Source organism: Amphiura filiformis, chromosome 19 (assembly GCF_039555335.1).
Source record: "Amphiura filiformis chromosome 19, Afil_fr2py, whole genome shotgun sequence".
Lineage (NCBI taxonomy): Eukaryota > Metazoa > Echinodermata > Ophiuroidea > Amphilepidida > Amphiuridae > Amphiura > Amphiura filiformis.
In genome coordinates this window covers 59,750,326-59,770,784 of record NC_092646.1, presented here as the reverse complement: position 1 = coordinate 59,770,784, position 20,459 = coordinate 59,750,326, and the positions used below count along the sequence as shown (strand labels likewise).

Genomic DNA, 20,459 nt, shown 5'->3' with positions numbered 1-20,459 from the left:
TAAACCTAACCCTAAGCCTAGGAGGCTGGCTCTACTGTAGGCATCTGATTATACTGTAAAAAAAGCGCAGTGTCTACAGACTGCTAGATCTAAACCACCGGCACCAGGACAGACAACAGTAACAAGGCATAGTAACCCTAACCCTAGGTAGACTAAACCCTAACCCTAGGAGGCCGGACCTACTGGAGGCATCCTATTATTCTGTACCATGCAGTGTCTGCAGACTGCTAGGTCTAAACCACCGACATCAGCCCAGACGACAGTAACAAGGTGTAGTATGGACAATGGAGAGTTATGGCATTCACTAGTTTTCAGAGGGGTTTTTTGTTGACATTTTTACCTTGTGCACCTCATGCATACACAGAAGTGAGGTTCTGATTGGCTGATTTGTTGTGACTTGCATCATGAAAGCTGTTAAACATTGATACCTCATTTCCTAACCAGCCACATAACATCAGGCTATTGCAGTTGAAATCCACACACCCCCTGTGTAAAACCATAATCTCCCACATGTAGATTTCAAATGAAGTCACCCATTCATGTACCCTCATATGAAATTCACACTCACTGTGTGAAAGATTAAGGTCATATCTTCTATAGAGTGTGTATGGATTTCAGCTGGAATAGCTGAATTTTGGGGGTATTTAACTATGATTGTGGTAGGGGCATGCAGTGCAGGGTACCAGACTTTAGGAAATGAAAAAGTTGTGCTAAGGCAATTGGGGCCTCTTAACTGACATTTTGAAATGTTTTTAGTGAACTAAAAAAGTTTATGTGCACTGTGTCGGGAAATGTCTGTTTCACTTAGTAATGTATAACTGTTTGCAATTAAATAATATAATAATTAATATTATATTATACACGACATATAGCTTTTTTGTGTCTACTTTATCATGACATGATCAATGATCACAAGTGACTCGTTATCAATTGCTATGCAGTACATTGTACATACATTTATTTTTCCTTTCCCTTCTTTTTGGATTTGGTGGGGCGGTCTTAGAGCTGCATTGCACCTGTTCGCTTCAGCCATTCACTGGACTTTTAAAAAACAATTGTTCCTTTTATGATATTGTGTTATTTTTGATGTAACTTATATGCAACATTATATTTTTGTGATAAACTGTAATAAATAAATAAAATAAATATCAATAAATTGATGAACAGTAATTATCACCCATCACTATTTGTGATGTGATCAAGCAAAATTAGTCGGAAGTCGGACATATTGGTTTTCAGATAAAGCCAAACAAAGACAAAAATTTCTTTTGTTGCATATTGTTTTGAAAACACTTCAAATCTTTGGAACTAAATGTTCAATTTCAATGGGGGTTTCTGTAAACTGTAGCTTTGCCAATGCTTACAATCATGTAAGAAACTGTAAATTGAATATGCCCGACTTCAGACTGATTTTGCTTGATCACACCACATTTCTTGAACTATTCATTGTTCTCATGTTTTTTAAACAGGACAGCAGCATCCAAAGTAGCAGCTGCTGCTAAATCATCCGGTGCACAAGCTGGGGTCACACAATCCGCACCATGCGATCACTGCCGTAAAAACCAGCGCCCTCTATACCATCTGACCATGAGTGATAACACCATACGTAACTTCTGCAGCTATCCATGCGTGATTGCATTCCAGGCGCAATTCAACGTGCCACCAGTGACATTGCCTCAGGAGACGTTGATGTTGAAGTGTGGCTTCTGTAAGACAGGGTTTATACATAAGCCACTGACATTGGAGTATAAAGGGACCATCTCACTGTTCTGTACTCAAGGCTGCTTTGATGAATTCAAACGGGTAAGATAATAGCAGTAATAGCTGCCTATGTTAGATCTGGTATGATGAGCACTTGATTAGAACACATGTACATTTGTAACAAAGGGGAGTTATAATGTTGGGAGTACAATCCTCACTGTTCTGTATGCAAGGGTGTTGATTAATTCCAACGGGTAAGATCACAACAGCATTAGCTGCCTGATGTTAAATGTGGTATGATGAGCACTTGATTAGAACACATGTAACAGAGGGCAGCTATTGATGTTGGAGTACAATCCTCACTAATCTGTATGCAAGGGTGTTCGTTAATTCCAACAGGTAAGATCACAACAGCAATAGCTGCCTGATGTTAGATCTGGTATGTTGTATGCTTGATAACAACACAAGTAACAGAGGGGAGCTATTGATGTTGTAGTACAAAACATCCATCTCATTGTTCTATGCAAGGATACTTTGATGAATTCAAGTGGGTTAGATCACAGCAGCGATAACAGATTTTTTTTTTTTTTAAACCTATTTTTTTTAAATGCTGGCAAAATGTTAAATATTTGTTTGCCAACAATTTGAGAGAAGCATTTTTTCTGCGATTGATTAACATCAGTTACAAGCGTTTTGTGACAACATTAGAAAATGTTCTAGAAACATTCTATAGCCTTTTTACAACCCAACGTTTGAATGTTTTCTGCCAACCTTTATGGCCAGTTGAAAAAAAAACTTTGTGTTTGCTGGCATGAGTTCTTGTGATTTGTAAAAGTGGAACTTATTAACTTTGGTTTTTGTTTTCTAGTCCAACTCTGTGGTGGTACAGTGTGATTATTGTCACTTGGAGAAGATCCTTCATGACCGCAGTTTCTTTTCAGGCATGGCCAAATCATTCTGCAGTGAAGGTAAGGCCATACCCAGGTGTATTATACATGTTTGCCATAGTACAAGAAAGTAGTATAAAGTTGGCACAATAAATTAGCAGTTCCACTTAGTCATGACCTAATAGCCAAAGTGAGGGTTAATTTCAAAAAAGTGACCGTAATGATTGCAAAGATGTTTTCTTTGATTTGGGATATCAGTGACAGCAAGTGAAGTAAGCAAGATATGAAATTAAAACTGATATAAGGGTACAGATTCAAAAGTTGCACCCCTGTTGGTTTGTGCTCATGACCAAGGCTTGAATTTCAGGTAGGCCACCAAGGCCATTGCCTGCCCCTTTAAGTTTTGGCCTTGGTGCCCCAGATCTTTGTCAACTTCAAGGCATTCTTCATCACTTGTTGGTCTTGGTGCCCTTCTTTGTCTTTGCCTTGACAATAACCTTATTCAAAATATTTAATCATGGGCACAGCGGACAATGGGGCTTGCTACCGTAATTGTTGACCATGTTGACGGAAATGAAGACTCATGACATGCATGTGTACAAACATGATAGTTTCACTGAATTGTTATGGTTTGCTAAAAATGAAAAGAAATAACAGCAAATTAGTTCAGTTTGCAAAATTTGTTGGATTAGCTTGTATGTTTTGCTAAAACATAATTTTCAAAGACTAAAAACTGTATTTGATGATAAAGGTTCAATACCACTAATTGCCTATTGCATAGTTTTCAATAGAAAAATGGCTAATTTTGGGTGGAATTTTCTCATATTCAGAACTCTCACAGTTAAACGCCAACAACACCAGATGAAACTAGATGATTTAGATGCCAAATGATCAAAACTTCAACATAGGTCGACCTGAGACTTCTCTTGTTTTAACGAACTGAACCATAAATACCTTAAAATGGCAGTGCGCCCTCAAAGCTGAATGTTAAATTATGTCATGTCATGTCATGTTATGTTATGTTATTACTCCTTGCTTTCTCTCTAGGTTGTAAACTACTCTTCAAACAACAGTTTGCTCAACGTCTTGGCCTCAAGTGTATCGTCTGCGACTACTGCGCACAGACATGTCGTAGCACAGTAGAGATGGTGTACAACAAGACGCGTAGACGATTCTGCGGGATTGCTTGCCGTGATAAATATGACAAATGGTTCAATAAGACAGCAAGGTTAGTGTTTGAAAAAAAAGACATGATAACGCAAGCTACCAGCAGTATTTGGGAGGCATTTGGGTGAACTTGGGAGACGTTTGTATTTTGCAGATGTTTAAGTGTACAGAAAAGTGATCATATCCAACGCAGGGTCCTTGAGTGGCCTTGAAATTTAAAGTCTGTGTTATATGTATCATTATATGCACAAAACAAGATCTTTAGACCTGGTCTATAGGAGGTATGGAGATTAATCCTATGGAGAAGCAAATTTTTGGTATTTACATACCTTATGCTGTATTACTGTAGATCCTGTTAAGGGCAAATACTTGTAATATTAGGAAGGTTAGGAAGGTTTTATTTCAAACTCTAATGGTGACCCGCAGGTCAAATTACTAGAATTGTACATTAAACACATGACACAATGCAATTTGCAGGCAGCAGCTTAATCAGCGCCAATATTGCAACATTGAAACAAACAACTATACAAACATCCAATCCAACCCAATAATCCCCCAGTAGGCAATGAGGATAAAGTGCCTTGCCCAAGGACACAACACATTGGCACAAGCGGGGCTCAAACTCACAACCTATGGATTATGAGTCGAGCGCCTTATCCACTCGCCCACACGTGCTCCCACTAAATTAGATGGCTGCAGTTTTAACTTTTTGGCTTTGCTAGAAGTGAAGAGAAAAAGAGTAAAAGAATCCTAAGAGGTCTAATGTTAGACCTGGTCTAACTTGTTTTGTGTATACAGACCAAAGGTCAAAAAATGAAACACCAAAAAATTGCAAAAATGACCAAACGCTGACTTTACAAGACTTGACGTCACTTATTAAGAAGAAGAAACCCAAAATGGTGTTGATCTTGATACATAAATCTGCTTTTATTTTGATTGATTCGTTATTGATTTATTGCTTTCCCTAGATGTGATGGATGTAAACTGATGGGTCGTACTCTGTCTGAGACCTTCATGTGGCGTGACGAAATCAAGAAAGTTTGTGACCAGAAATGTCTTCTTCTCTTCTATACTCAACAAAACCTGCCTAATATGACCACACAGGGGCAAGTCCAAATCCAGGGAGGAACCCAAACACCGGTTGCCAAAACGACCAAAACGCAACCAGGGCAACGTGAGTATAGCCCTAAAGTACGGGGTGTGCTCCAACAGAAACAAGGTACCCATGGGAGAATATACAGGGTGACTATAAAGATATGGACAAAACTTTGATGTGTGTATGTAAAAAAATTTGAAAGATATTACTGTAATTGAATCCAATTGAAATGTTTATCATTTCAAACACTAGTGTTTGTCAAACAATGCACCTTGGTGATGTAAATAACAGGTGTTTTCAAACAAATGATAATTTATTGTGCTCTATTCTGTGTGAAACCTTGCTGATGGTTTATCCCCCGAGCACTACCTGCCGATCTAACATTGCCTCTGATTGGTCAATTACATGATATCTTTACTTTAATCACCAATCAGAATGGAGCTTTGCAAACAATTCACCCCAATTTTTTGTGTGGTGAAATTATTCTAACAATGTTGCTGATTGGGCCAATTGATAATGAAAACTTCTTTTTGGCCAATCGGCAGGTAGTTCTCATGGGGTTATTGCAGCTTTATCTCTGATGAGTTTTTAGTACAGCAAAGCATGGACAGTACACATCCAAATCTTTTTAGGTCACCCAGTATAAGTGGGCAAATTAAATTTGCATTAAGTAGGTGATGGGTATCTCATAATCTCATGGGTCACAATTAATATCTAGAAATACTGTCTTGGTGAGTGCTTCTTCTTCTTCTACTTGATTATACTTTGATCAGCCGGTAATCAGCGTGTCTTATAACATCGCGGATTAATATCAAAATATTTTATTTTGAGAATTTTCTTGTGACATCTCGCCAGAAGCATCATGAATTGTTCATTCAAGTCCCATACTTTGTCTACTTTCTTTGACACACAAAATTTAGACCAGACATGTCAACCAATTGCACACTTAACATGGGTCTACTTTTTGGCATAGTGATAAAAGTCTAACATTTCCCACCTATTACAAGCTGATCAAACTATACAATGCCAGGATCCAACAGTTCGGATGTAAGGGCAAGTGATTGCAGATTTCAGAACCGGGGATGGTGCTGTCTACCTAAGATAACTTCACCACCCAAGATTACTTCATCAATGAGTACTTTCTACATAAACTGACTTCAATGAATGTTTTCTACTTACAATGGCAGCATAGAGGATTGTTGTCTACCATTTCACTATGTGTTTTCTACATATGATAACTTCATCAATGAATGCTTTCTACCTAAGATGACTTCATCAATGAGTAGTTCAGTACTTTCTACATAAACTGACTTCAATGAATGTTATTTACTTAAAATGGCAGCATAACAAATTGTTGTCTACCCAAGATGATTTCATTCTGTGTTTTCTACATACGATGACTTCATCAATGAGTGCTTTCTACCTTTTTTATATTTCTGTGTTTTTTATTTTTACAAGATATCACACAAAAAAGAATTACAAAGCAATCAAAACAAATCACAAAGATCACCAAAAAAATAGCACAAATTTAACACCAATGATACAATCCAGCAACAAATGTTGAAAAATCATAGCATACCTCATAGCATACAATGTACATGTAGATCATGCAGCCTTTAAAACTTTATAAAATAGATACAGCTAAAATTACAAATCAAATCTCCATTTACGGAAATGGGCAGAAAGCTTGTCTTTACCCTTAGCAATAAAGTATTCTGTTTCCCTATTAAATTTAACATGGGCCCTAAATCCAATAAAAGTTGGCTTTTTATTTTGAAATTTGCAAATATAAATATAATATTTTAAAATCAGGAATAAATGGGTAAGGAATTTATCACCTGGGACACCAAACATTTTATTAAATTTTGAGCAGGAAAAATCAATATCATGTTTGTTAACAATTACAGAAATAAGATCATTCCAAATTGGTTTAACAACTTCACAGTCACAGAACACATGAACAGTTGTCTCAGACATCTTATCACAAAAGGAACAATTTGGGGAATCCTTTCTTTTGATCTTAAAAAGAAAGTCATTGAAGGCGATAGCCTTGTGAAATATTTTGAAATAAAATGAACGGAGACGCGTGTCAATAGAACATTTAAAATTATTAAGGTGAATTATTTCCCAATCCTCGCAAGAATCACAACTTGCTTCAAGATCATCCACCAACTCACTCCAATCACTCATACGCTTTTCAGGAATACACTTTTCATTCATAACAGAATATGTGTACTTGGGAACTTTTGTATTTCTGAAAAGATCTTCTACAATACGATCAAAAACAATAGTATGAGTAATTTCAGCGGTTGGATTATCGAACCATGCTCTGGGAATATTTTTCATTAGAAAATTATACTTTTGTCTACCTCGTCGCTAAATATCAAAATCAAGGACTAATTCTTCAAAAAGCTTAAAATCAGGGAGAGGTGGATTAATTAAGTCATTAACAAACAAAATACCACTGTCCCACCATTCTTTGTAAAAAAAGTACTGTTTTGATTTTGATCTAATATTTTTATTATACCATAAGGACTGACAAGCTCCAAGGTCTGAAAAACTAACATCAAACAATAACTTTACAGCACTTTCTCTATAATAATACCACGTTCTAAGTGAATCAGCTAATTGAGAACTCTGTAAATGTTTTAACACTCTTTCAGGAGCATATGAATGCCACAGCATATCACCATACAACTCATCCATTTTTGTTAACTCAATGGATTTCCACAAAGACTTATAGTCATTGTCAAGCGAATGTTTAACCCAAGTCATTTTCTGTGCCATGGCAAAATTATAAGGATCAATCATACAAAGACCACATAATGAATAATCATTGCACAAGCATTTTCTTTTGACTCTATCATTACCCCCATTCCAAATAAATTTGAAAAACAATTTCTCAAGTTGTTTAAAAAATGATTTAGGAATTTTGATAGACAAAACTGAAAATAAAAATAAAAGTTGAGGCAGGAGAAGGGACTTAATAACACAGATTTTTCCAATCATAGAAAGGTTTCTAAAACGCCAACAATTTAAAGTACCCTCAATTTGTTTAAGCTTAACCTTAAAATTAAGATCAAACATAGAATCAATATTCAAGGAAAAGTGGATGCCTAATGTTTTAAATTGGTTTGTTTTCCAAGAAAGACCTTTATCTGTCAATGGGAAGTGTAACGACCCTTTTTGCACCAATCCAGAGTGCTTCTGATTTGGATAAATTAATCTTGCAACCGAACAATTTGAAAATTTGTTCACATTCTCAAACAAATTCACGAAAGAATCAGGGAACCATCCAAAAACATGTTGAATCGTCAGCAAACTGAGAAATTTTTAACTCCTTCTGTGCAATGGAAATGCCCTTAATACTTGAATCTTGCCGAATCGAAATGGCCATTGTTTCAATCACCAAAAGAAATAAATATGGAGAAATCGGGCAACCCTGAAATATCCCATTGTTCATATCAGTGGGTTGTGAAAGGAATCCGTTGTTTATCACATAACTTTTCCTATCAGTGTAGAGTGTTCTTACCCAAGAAATAAAAGTATCCCCAAAATTAAAAGCGCTTTAAGACCTGAAATAAAATTGATGATTGACCGAATCAAAAGCTTTCTCAATATCTAATAAAAGAATTGCACCTGGGATTTCATTATGTTCAGTGTATTCAATAACATCCAAAATCAATCTAATATTACTACCAATATTTCTTCCTTTATTCGATAAAAATCTTTTTAATCGGTTTGCCAAAGTTTTTGCAATAAGTTTGTAGTCAACTGTCAATAAAGAAATAGGCCTATAATTCTTTATACATAACGGTCCTTATCCTTTTTAGGAAGTAAAGAAATAATACCATTCCTTTGAGACAGTGACATAAGACCATTATCCATTGAATAATTATATGAATTCATCAACATATCAGAAATATCAGACCAAAAAACAATGTAAAACTCAGTTGGTAAACCGTCATACCCTGGAGTTTTGTTTTGATTCATAGAAACAAGAGTATTATACAATTCAGCTTTAGTAAATGGCTGATCAAGGAATTGCTTACTACTTTCCTCACTAAGTTTAGGAATTTCAATATTATCTAAAAACTCATTACCATTACCATCAGCATTGCTCTGGCCGGAGTAAAGTGCCTGGAAAAGGAATGAATTTCATTCATAACATTACAAGAAATAATGGAATTATCATCAAGCTTAAGCCTATGAATATTTTTTCTATCAGAAGACCTTTTCTCTAAATTACAAAAGTACTTAGAACTTTTCTCACCATGCTCCATCCACCGAGTACGCGAACGAATCATCAAACCTTTAGTTTCAACATCTAAAATTTTATTAAGCTCAGCCTCAAGCTCATCCAGTTGATTGGTTGATGAATTGTTAGATGAATCATCATTCAACTGAATTTTAACTTTTTCAATTTCATCCATCAATCTCGCTTTTTCAACTTTCCTTTCCTTCTTTTTCCTAGCACCATACTCCATACAAACACCAGTAAGAACACATTTCAATGAATCCCACAAAATATTAGGGTTGCACTCAGCATTTTGATGAATATCTTTAAAGTCATTGATTTTTGACTTGATTAGATTGATGAAATCAGAATCATTACGTAAAAAATGGCAGTTAAGTTTCCAAAACCCAGGGCCTTTAATAGGCTGTCCATCATTAAATTGTAATGTAACAATTGAATGATCTGATTGAATACCAGGAATAATTTTTGAGTTCAAACAATTAGTCACTAAATTGTCTGAGACAAGAATAAAATCAAGTCTAGATAAAACTTTGGGGGACCGTTGGTGTCTAGTGTATTGTCTCAAATTTGGATGAAAACTTCTCCAAATATCACACAAATTAAATTCTTCCATTAAAAGAGAAATAATTTCACTAGAGTTAAGATTTGAGTGACGAGGCCTACCACCTTGATAATCCAGTGGACCAAGGACTGCATTAAAGTCACCACCGATGATTAAGGAAGAATAATTAAATTGGTCCACTTTGGCAAAAACGTCCATAAAAAATTCAGGATCATCATTGTTAGGGGCATAAATATTAACCAAAAGAACAGGTAAACCATTTATTTCAATTGAAATAATCATAAATCGCCCATTTGGATCCCTGTATTGAGAATGAAACACCATAGACACAGATTTACGAATTAAAATTGCAACTCCCCTACTGTTAGAAGAAAAACTTGAAAACCAGGCATGTTCGCCCCACTGGTTCTTCCACAAATTTTCATCACTGAGTGAAGAATGCGTTTCTTGCAAAAAGATTATATCCGAATCGACAGAACGTAAATAATGAAAAACCTTACGTCTTTTTACATGGTCCTGCATTCCTCTACAATTAAAAGTACACAGTTTAAGCGGCATCAGAAAATATTAAGAAATACACTCTCAAATAACATCCAAAAAAGTACATGAATATACACACATCATAAAAGGTCAGTTTACATCTGGCTGCATGATCATACTTGAATACAAAAATAAAAAGAATACACCAAATAGTATATGCATTAGGGTGATTCACAAAAAATGAAATTGGTATTTTTCAACGGGACACCCCCTCATTTTGTTCATTTTGGTAATAAAATTATACCTGCAAAATATGAAAAAAATTCAAAAAAGTTTAGGGGGTGCTACCGGTCAATGAACTTTTGTACACAAAGTCAATGGGATATTTTGTCCAAAATTTCAAACGCTTATTTCAGGGCCTAAAAAGTCTACCAGGCTTGCAAAACTGAAGTAAATGTTCAATGATATACCTAACTTTGTGAAAACATGGGTTTTTACCAAATTAAAGTTCATAGTTGACTGTAATAATAAAAAATGTTTCAAAAGTGACAGAGGGAGTGTAGCTCAAGAAAAGAATACCTTGGGATATCCCCTGGAATCCCACCAGGCACCCCAAATTTATACCTTATTGAACTGAACTGTTGATAAAAAAAAGATTAAAATTCTTCACATATTAATTTACCCCAATGGTGATACCAGCTTTTGAAATCTTATGTAATAGTAACTATCAAAATCCATACATCTGTATTGGGGGTGGTCATTATGGCCATACCTGATAAAGATTTGTATTGTTTGAATTGAATGACCACAGGGAGGATTAGATTCACCATGGTTGAAAAGAAATGTATATAAATTGGGGTCACAACATTGGATAGTGGCCAGTTCAAAACTACACCTTGTACAAGGTACTTGTGACAAGAGCTAGAGTGGCTAAGACACATTTACTACTGGATTACACATTAAACATTACACTACACTTACATAAAATTACAAACCTACACACATTCAACACTTGAATAACATAATTTACAGTTACAGAAACAACAAAAAAAAAAAAACATTTAAAAAAAAAGAAAGAACTAGAGCCCCATAAACACAACTTTATATTTGCCAATTACCATCATATTTTGGCTGTTCCAGCAACTGCCTTGCCCCAAATGTAACAGTTTTCACAAAAATGCAATTATCTGGAAAGCGGGTTAACATTTTTACAATTTTCTTTAGCATTTATTTTAAGGACATTACTCACATTATGATCAAATATTTTTGGCACAATCAGGAAAATTAACATGGCTTTTTTTGTGTTGTAAAGAAAATGGCTCATAAATCCCATTGACTTTGTGTACAAAAGTTCATTGACCGGTAGCACCCCTAAACTTTTTTGAATTTTTTCATATTTTGCAGGTATGATTTTATTACCAAAATGAACAAAATGAGGGGGTGTCCCGTTGAAAAATACCAATTTCATTTTTTGTGAATCACCCTAATATGCATTATGATTTGTATCATCCAAAGAATAATGAGGATTTGACATGACATGAAATTGACTGGCAAATTTTGCTGAAAATTGAAAACAAATGATTGGGATAATTTGAATGATTGAATTGAAAAACAAACAAAAAAGGCAACAAGAAATTTGATGATTGAAAATGATTGGAAAACAAAAACAAAGCAATTTGGACAGTAATACCGGACACTGTCATGGCCGAAAAAAGCCAGAACCTCAAATCACAAACAGTTCTGGTGAAAAGTCACAAGAAAAAGATGCAGCGGAGGCAGCAAAAATAGACAGATCCACCTTACATGATCAATCCACACTATATCCAAAAACAATTGTGCATTTCTTCCAATCTCAAAAATCAGAGTTGGAAAGAAATGCAAAGACATTTTTTTAAAAACACAAAAAATGAGTATCAAAAGCTTAAGTTTTTATTTTAAAACAAAATCATCTCAAGCGACAACATGTTGAATTCATGTACTTCCAGTTCACTATACAATAGTTCAGATAGTTCAGATAAAATCACTGTTACAAATTGAGCCAAAAAAGTTGTAATGAAGGCTCACAACCTATGTTGAAAGTCACATAGTTACCGAAAGTCTATCAATGAAAGTTCAGAAACACAACAAACTTTTGTGACCAATCCTAAAAGAGTCAATGAAAACCAATTATACCGAAATTGGTTAACTTGCAGGCCAATAATGTTTAGACTGTTACCACTTTACCATCAAAATCTCTGTATCGGATAATATCTGGATATGAAAAGAATGGTTTCTTTCCTTCTCTTTGTATCTTCTTGAAGGTATCCATCTTCTTCTTTCTCATGTCCATCACTCGCTTGGAAAAATCTTCGCTGACAAAAATCTTCTTACCCTTGAACTGTTCCATCTTGAATTTATTCATGCATGCCTTTCTGACAGCTTCACGGGATGTGTATGAAGAAAAACCCATGTGGATAATTCTTGGCTTATCTTGTTGGTTGTGAGCAGGCCTACGAAAAGTTGGGGTCCTATGGCATCTGTCAATATGTGACAAAACAGAAGGCTCCACACCAACAAAGTCTGTCAACATATCTTTCATACTCACAGAGCAGTCTTCCTTATCCATTTCAGGGATACCGTAAAACACAAGATTATTCCTTCGGTTTCTGTTCTCAATGTCATCCAGTTTTGCTGCAAGAAGCTCTTTTTCATGCTGTAGTTTAGCAATGTCTGCCTTCATGTTTTGTGAATCAAAATCCAGCGCTTTAAGTTTTTCATCATGTTCAACAAGCCGGAAACCAATATCATCAAGGGATCTTGTCAAACCATCAAAGCGTTGTTCCAAACGATGTTCAAAACTGACAAACCATGGAGGAGTACTCTCCTCGGACTGCACTTCCATAGACAAAGTACGTTTAGCTCCGGCAGTGTTTACATCATTGGGCGCAGCCATTTTGTGACCTTCGACCTTGTCGTGCTTGTCAGGTTTTGACTTCTTGGCTTTTGGCGATTCTTTGGATGGTGTTCCAGTCCTTTGGTGTTTAGAATTGTTTGGCATTGTGGCTCAAAATGATCTTGAATTTACACGAATCAAGTGATAACCATTAAAAGTTAAAATATAAGCTGCCTCCGTTGCATTTGATGGAAAATGTAGACGACAGATTACATCACGCCTACAACGATGCAAGCAGAACAGCGCCCCGAGTGCTTTCTACCTAAGATAACTTCAGCAATGATTGTTTTCTACCTAAAATGACTTCAGTGAATGTTATCAACTTCAGATAGCCTTATAAGACAATGTTGTCACCCAAGATGATTTCATCAATGAGTTCTGACTAAGATGACTTCAGCAATAAGTAACAAGGATTGCCAAAATTTCATCAATGAGTGACAAGGATTGCCAAAATTTCATCAATGAGTGCCATCTACCTATTCTCTCATTGGGATGAAGCGATCTATCGCGAGTGACGTCATGCCGACCGACAGAATTAAAGATGACATCAAGCCGCAAGCACAAGTTATCGTGAACACAAATTATCGTGCTCACAACATACCCTGATGTATATATTACTTGGATGGATATTCCTAGCAATACTGTTTATGTGCTTTTTGAGCTGTGAATGCTTGAGCAGTAACTGTGATTGGTCTAATCAACTTGGATTGTGTTATTCCAGTTGAATCAAGACTCTCTATGGAAGATATGACTTAATCTTCCACACAGGTGTAGATTTCAAATGGAGTCACCAATTCAGGTAACCCCATTTGAAATTTTCACTCCCTGTGTGGAACATTAAGATCATGTCTTCCATAGAGGGTGTATGGATTTCAGTTGGAATAGCTCCTTATGCACAATTTACCAGCCTCTGTTGGAATCCAGGCAGAAGCCAATCAAAGGCAACTTGAAATTGAACATGTCCCTAGGCATTCATTAGATGGAGGAATCACAAATGGTCTATATGAAGGATAAAACAATGTCACAAATCTGTTAATCGATTTTGCCAAAGATTTTCTTAACCCTAACTGAACCAAACATCAAAAAACCTCAATTCACAAAGCATCTGCAAGCGCTTGTATCCCACGTGATGCGATTGCATCATCATGGGGACAGTCATATGGTGACAGAAAGTTTTGCCGGCCAAGGTAGACACCTGTGGCAAGCTATGACTGTGCACGTGTCTGGCACCCCAGGGGTCACAGATTCAAAACCGCACCTGAGTCTTCTTAGTTTATCCTTCCTTCTTTCCTTCTCCCTTGCCAAAATTGGGGTGTTAGGTTTAAACAGATTTGCATGAATCAAATTGGATTCTCATCAATTTTAAAATCTATATAAAGTACATCATTTCCAAGAAACAAAATGATTCTGGCAAAAATCTTTTGCATGAATCAATATTGTGTCAAGTCCTGCTATTGTGAATGTTGTGAATTTGACAAAGGACAAGGATATAAGCCAAATGTTCACTGTCTCAAAATATTTTCTTCATGTACAGTATGCACTTTTAGCTCTGTATTCTGCTTTAAATACAGTGTATTGATTATTTTACCAATGATATTTTTTACAGAATCATCCGGTACTCCAGTGATTGCCAATGTGATGTCACTCGCCTCGCTGAATCAGCAACAGCACCAGTCTCCAAGTATGTCGTCTGTCACTGGCCCCTGAACATGTTTAAAGCAAAACTTTCTATGCAACCTCTTTGCAGTTTTGTTTTAAACATGTTCAAGGGCCACAAGTACATAAGTTTTTATTGCCTAACCATTCAATCTCCAAGTATGTCGTCTGTCACTGGCCCCTGAACATGTTTAAAACAAAACTTTCTGTGCAACCTCTTTACAGTTTTGTTTTAAACATGTTCAAGGGCCACAAGTACATAAGAATTTATTGCCTAATCATTCATTCAAAGATATCCCTTCATTGTGCTATTCCAGTTGAAATACATACACCCCTTATGGAAGACATGACTTTAATCTGCCACACAGGGAGTGTGAATTATAAATGAGGTTACCTCAAAAAGTGACATGAATCTGTGAGATGAAGGTCATGTCTTCTATGTGGGTGTGTAGATTTCAACTGGAATAGCCCATTGTTTCTGGATATTTCCTGATTTCATAAGATGCAGTTTTGTTGCAGTAAATATGTGATAAAAATTTTCAACCAAATAAAACCGAAAATACCATAATACAGCTACCTGTATTTTTAAAAGATACATTTTTGTTTCAGTAAATACATAATAAAATTTTTTCAACCAAATCAATCAGAAAATACCATACAGCTACCTGTATTTTCAAACCTGCAACCACAAGTTTGACAGCTTGAAACTCCCAAATCCACCCACAAGAGATCCAGTAACCAGTTATGCCAACGCCACACCTTATTAGGTTGGGCTACTTGGCACTTGCCGCTACTCCAAAAACTATGCCACTACGTGCCTAAAATTGGGCTACTTTTGCAAGTGTTAGGCCGTGGCAGTAATTTTACATTATTTCCTTTCAATTTAGCCAAATTATAAAGGTTGCGAGTATCTGAAGCTCCAAATTGCAATAACAAGGAACTTTGTGACCATAGTTTATTGATCAGGGAGTACTTCCCAGTAAGTACCGGAAGTTTTATCGGTCAAGTTCTTTTCCACTGGATTGGGCGATTTACATTCTAAATTTGGGTAAAATAGCCCAAATGTCTGATATTGGGCACTTTTTTGGAGTTCCGCACCTTGGCAGTGAAAGTTTTGGCAACACTGCAAGTAACATGGCAAATTAAAGTAGCAAAAAGTTTCATCAACTCCCAATGGCATTTGTTACTTGTGAAATAGAAATACAATATTACCTGTTTATAAGGTTTATAAATTTATGTGTCTAATATAAACATTATTTTCATTCTCATTCCAGTAACTAAGACCATAATGAGGGCACCCCCGCCTGTACCAAAAGCGACAAAACAAACGCAGATCACCACAGCGCCACCAAAGATCAAGCCTCCGCCTCCACCCCCAGCACCTCTTCCTCCTGCACCTAAGATGGTGCGTAATAAGATCACCTTATGTAAGCCGCTTACTCAGACCAAGTCAGGGTCGTGTCGACCAGTACATCAACATAAGTCTTGTCAGACAGGTAAGGCCCTGAACATGTATAAAGCAAAACCTCCTATGTAATCTCTTGGCAATTTTGTTTTATACATGTTCAAGGGCTACAAGTTCATTGGAGGTTTTTGTCCCTTCATTGGGCTTTTCCAGTTGAAATCACTACGAAATTCATTTGTTCAGATTTATTCAAAATTCTGACCTTTTCTGGAAAAGAAAAGTTAAGAAAAAGTCAAGAAAATGTCAGAATTTGAACTTAATCTTGACAAATGAACTTCCTAGTGGATACATGACCTTAATCTTCCACACGGAGTGTAGTTTTCAAATAGGAGTCACCCATTTAGGTAACCGCATTTGAAATTCATACCCCATGTGTAGGAGTTTAAAGTTATGTATAGATTTCAACTGAAGAAGCCCAGTCTCTTTGTGATTCTTTGTGAATCTTATTCATTTTGCTACTTTTTAAACTTGTGTCTTCAGAGTGTAGACTAATTTTATATACCAGTAGTTTGCTGGTCAAGCTTACGGTATTTTATTGATTGTGTAACTTGTACATTATTTTATGTTTTAGTATATTATGGTGTGTATAATGAGTTTATCATGCTTATTTTTCATGTATACTATTTTGTTTTAGCATGTAGGCCCTAGTTGATATTGTATTAGTGTATGTAGTTTTTAAGATTCTGTGCAGCGCCTTGAGGCTGTTTTTACATCGTAGGGCGCTTTATAAATCCCATGTATTATTATTATTATTATTATAGGACATTTAATGTTTGAAGATGAGGACTGATTACATCCAAATGTATTAGAAATACACCCAAATGTATTAGAAATACACTCAAGTGCATTAGGAATACACCCAAATGTATTTGGCAGTTTTAGCAAGTCTGAAAGCCTACACCCAAATGTATTATGAATACACCCAAATGCAGTTTTAGGAACACACTCAAGTGCATTAGGAATACACCCAAATGTATTATAATATACTCAAATATATTAGGAATACACCCAAATGTATTATAATATACTCAAATATATTAGGAATACACCCAAATGTATTAGGAATATACCCAAACATATTAGAAACATGCCCAAATGTATAGGAATACACCCAGATGTATTAGGAATACACCCAAACATATTAGGAATACACCAAACATATTAGGAATACACACCCAAAATGTATTAGGAATACACCAAATGTATAAGAAACACACAAAAATACATTAGAAATACACCCAAATATATTAGGAATACACCCAAACATATTAGAAATACACCCAAATGTAGTAGAAATACACCCAAATGTATAGGAATACACCCAAATGTATTGGGAATACACCCAAATGTATTAGGAATACACCCAAACATAAAGTCTGCACAAAAAGAAACTCGGCTGTTATAAATACGCCCTTAGCTTCAGAACTAATAATTGTTCTCACAATATTTTAACATAAAAAGGAGGAAGATTTATTTACGCGCATTTTGATACTCCATTTGTTCAATTTGGTTCAATATTAAGAACACAGCAGCGTTTTGAAAGAAAAATACCAGAATTTAATAGTTGCAGCTATTTGTATTGATTTGAAGTCAGCTCGAAGATAATGGCGGGTTTTACGTGCCACATGCTTGTTTAATAACCATTGATGGCTGTAAACTGCAACTTTTACATTTGGGTATTTTTCTTTAAAAGCTCTGCTGTGTTGTCAATATTGAACGGCATTGGACAAATGAGGTATCAAAATGCGTGTAAATAAATCATCCTTCTCACTATGTTGAAATATTGTGAAAACAATTCATAGTTGTGAATCTATAGGCGTATTTATAACAGTTTCTTTTTGTGCAGACTTTATTAGGAATACACACAATTATATAGGAATTCACCCTTGCTGGATACTGATTGTACAGTCGATATTATTTTTCCCCGTCTTTTTGCAGATGGTCCACGTCATCCAATCTTAATCCCCATACCGGTTCCCATCTACATACCGGTTCCAATGCAGATGTACACTACCCCAGTACCATATCCAGTTGGCATCAATACGCCGGTTCCCGTACCAATGTTCATTCCTGTGGCTGCAGCTAACGCAGACAAACTTATTAAAACTATGACAGAGGTGAGTGGTATCTCTCAAATGTTGCACCAATTTTGCCAAGTCTAATCAAGGGATTAATTAACAGCAATTGTAGTGCTCAATAGGCAATAGGGCCCTTTTCAACTATCACCATACGGCAGCTTTTTGTCATGCTGTCTAACAAGTTGTGAATAATTCTAGACTTGAGCTCGGGACATGGCTTTTGGTTTATTTGTCATGGTACCCTCTTGTTGCTTCTTTAACAGCAAAATTCTGATATACCAAGTCTCCTAACAATTTCTCGGTTAGAAATTGGTGGATCAGATTGAGAAAATGCTAAAAGTTGTTGTTTTTGAAACTCAGACAATTATTTACTATGGTGGTTTACCCATGGCTATCAGAACTAATGTGATGATGATTGCCCTACATTCCCATATCCTAGCTAAACACACACTCACTTCAAGGCAACTACCCTGGGCCAGTGAACTGCAGCCTGCAGAATTGGGTTGGTTCTCAGTGTTCCTGTAACAACTTGCATGGCAAATTGCCCTACTCCAAAAGCACCTTGTATTTTCGGCTCTTTTGATGTGTTATCACCTTCGCACACGCTGTGTACGTACATTGTTGTGGTCATCGCATATGCATTTGACTAATATTTCGATTGATCTTTTTTTTGTGGTGTGTTAGTTTATTAAATCAGAATTTTGAAAAACATTGACTGCATCCACAGCAAATGTTACAATATGGGTTTAATGAACTTCTATGTGCATGTGTCACATATTCAGCAGATTCAAACAATTATAATGTGAAACTTATCTCAACAGATCAAAGAGAAGACTCCATCTGACCCACTGGAAGCTGAGTTGTTGATGATGGCTGATGCTATAGCTGGAGAAGATGAACCAGCCGATGATAACAAATCATCAGTGGCAGCTGATGAAGACAGCTCTACCACTCATGGTAAGTACAGAGATGCTATTATCTCATTAGATCAAAGAAAAGACTCCATCTGATCCACTGGAAGCTGAGTTGTTGATGATGGCTGATGCTATAGCTGGTGAAGATGAACCAGCCGATGATAACAAATCATCAGTGGCAGCTGATGAAGACAGCTCTACCACTCATGGTAAGTCAATGAGGTTGAATCATATAGTTCTGACTCCCTTAACCCTAACCCAAGCAGAGGTAACTAAATCTCGCTATTAAAACCACTGCTCGTGTGTGCATTTCACATGATGCGATGCCACAATCAGCCTAAGTCATATATACTCACAGAATTAGCTGGCTAGGCCAGTGTAACCCTGTGGCTAGAGGTTGGTGATCATCAATCTGCGTGGCATGCGAGGGTTCTTGTGGTTCAAATCCCAGGGGTACAAAGTGACTTCTTTGTTCATCTTCTCTCCTTTTTTGTTTCTTCTTTCCCTTCCGATAGCAAAAAACCCTGGGCACGGTTAGGGTTAATGTACCTCCAGATTAGAGAAATCCTGGGCTTATACCTGTGCGAAGTGCACTTTAAACCACTGTTTGTTTTCTTTCTTCCTTCAGATTATTCCGCAAAGGAAGAGCAACCAGATGATGTGTCCAGTATTACCATGGAGGAAGCAGAAGACATCATACCATCTGACATTCTTGCTGAGAACATCTTGCAGATGGCAGCAGAGATGACCAATGTCTTTGGAGAGGATCAAGACCTTCAAGGTAAGGCAGTAACCATGGTAACAGACGGTGCTAAACCATCTGGGTAATCCACTCCATACAAGTGTCGACTGCAGACGACGAGTTTCAGAATTGTATATTTGCATGACCATATTTGGAATTGGCATGAAAAATGCATTAAAATAAATACATACAAGCCTAGAATTGGTTTGGTGGTTCTTGGGATAGCTCTTGATATTTTGAGGAAATACCTCAAAATTTTGGATTTTTTATGTTGAAGCCTATAATAATTGGCCAGCATGTAAAGCATTAGAAAGAACATCTTTCAGGTTGCAAACCATGTATTACCCACCAGCGTCTATCCACTTGTGGAATGCACCCTTAATTGTGTATCACTCCGCACCCGTATCCAATATTGCACTCCCAAGGTGACAAAACAGCTGATTTTACATGATTTCAGCATAATTTAAAAGAAATTCTCCAAAACACAAATTGTGGGTCGGTCGGACCCATAGAACCGGCTT

The 20,459-nt window shown here is 36.4% G+C and overlaps 1 protein-coding gene across 1 annotated transcript in view; it reads left to right on the top strand.

Moving 5' to 3' along the window:
- Nucleotides 1-20,459, top strand: part of LOC140140710 (uncharacterized) — a 92,226-nt gene that overhangs the window by 62,813 nt on the left and 8,954 nt on the right. Inside the window, 9 exon segments of the mRNA XM_072162467.1 lie at nt 1,470-1,803; nt 2,570-2,669; nt 3,636-3,816; nt 4,724-4,929; nt 14,690-14,764; nt 16,014-16,235; nt 18,143-18,321; nt 19,104-19,239; nt 19,825-19,994. Coding sequence (XP_072018568.1) covers nt 1,470-1,803; nt 2,570-2,669; nt 3,636-3,816; nt 4,724-4,929; nt 14,690-14,764; nt 16,014-16,235; nt 18,143-18,321; nt 19,104-19,239; nt 19,825-19,994 — 1,603 coding nt within the window.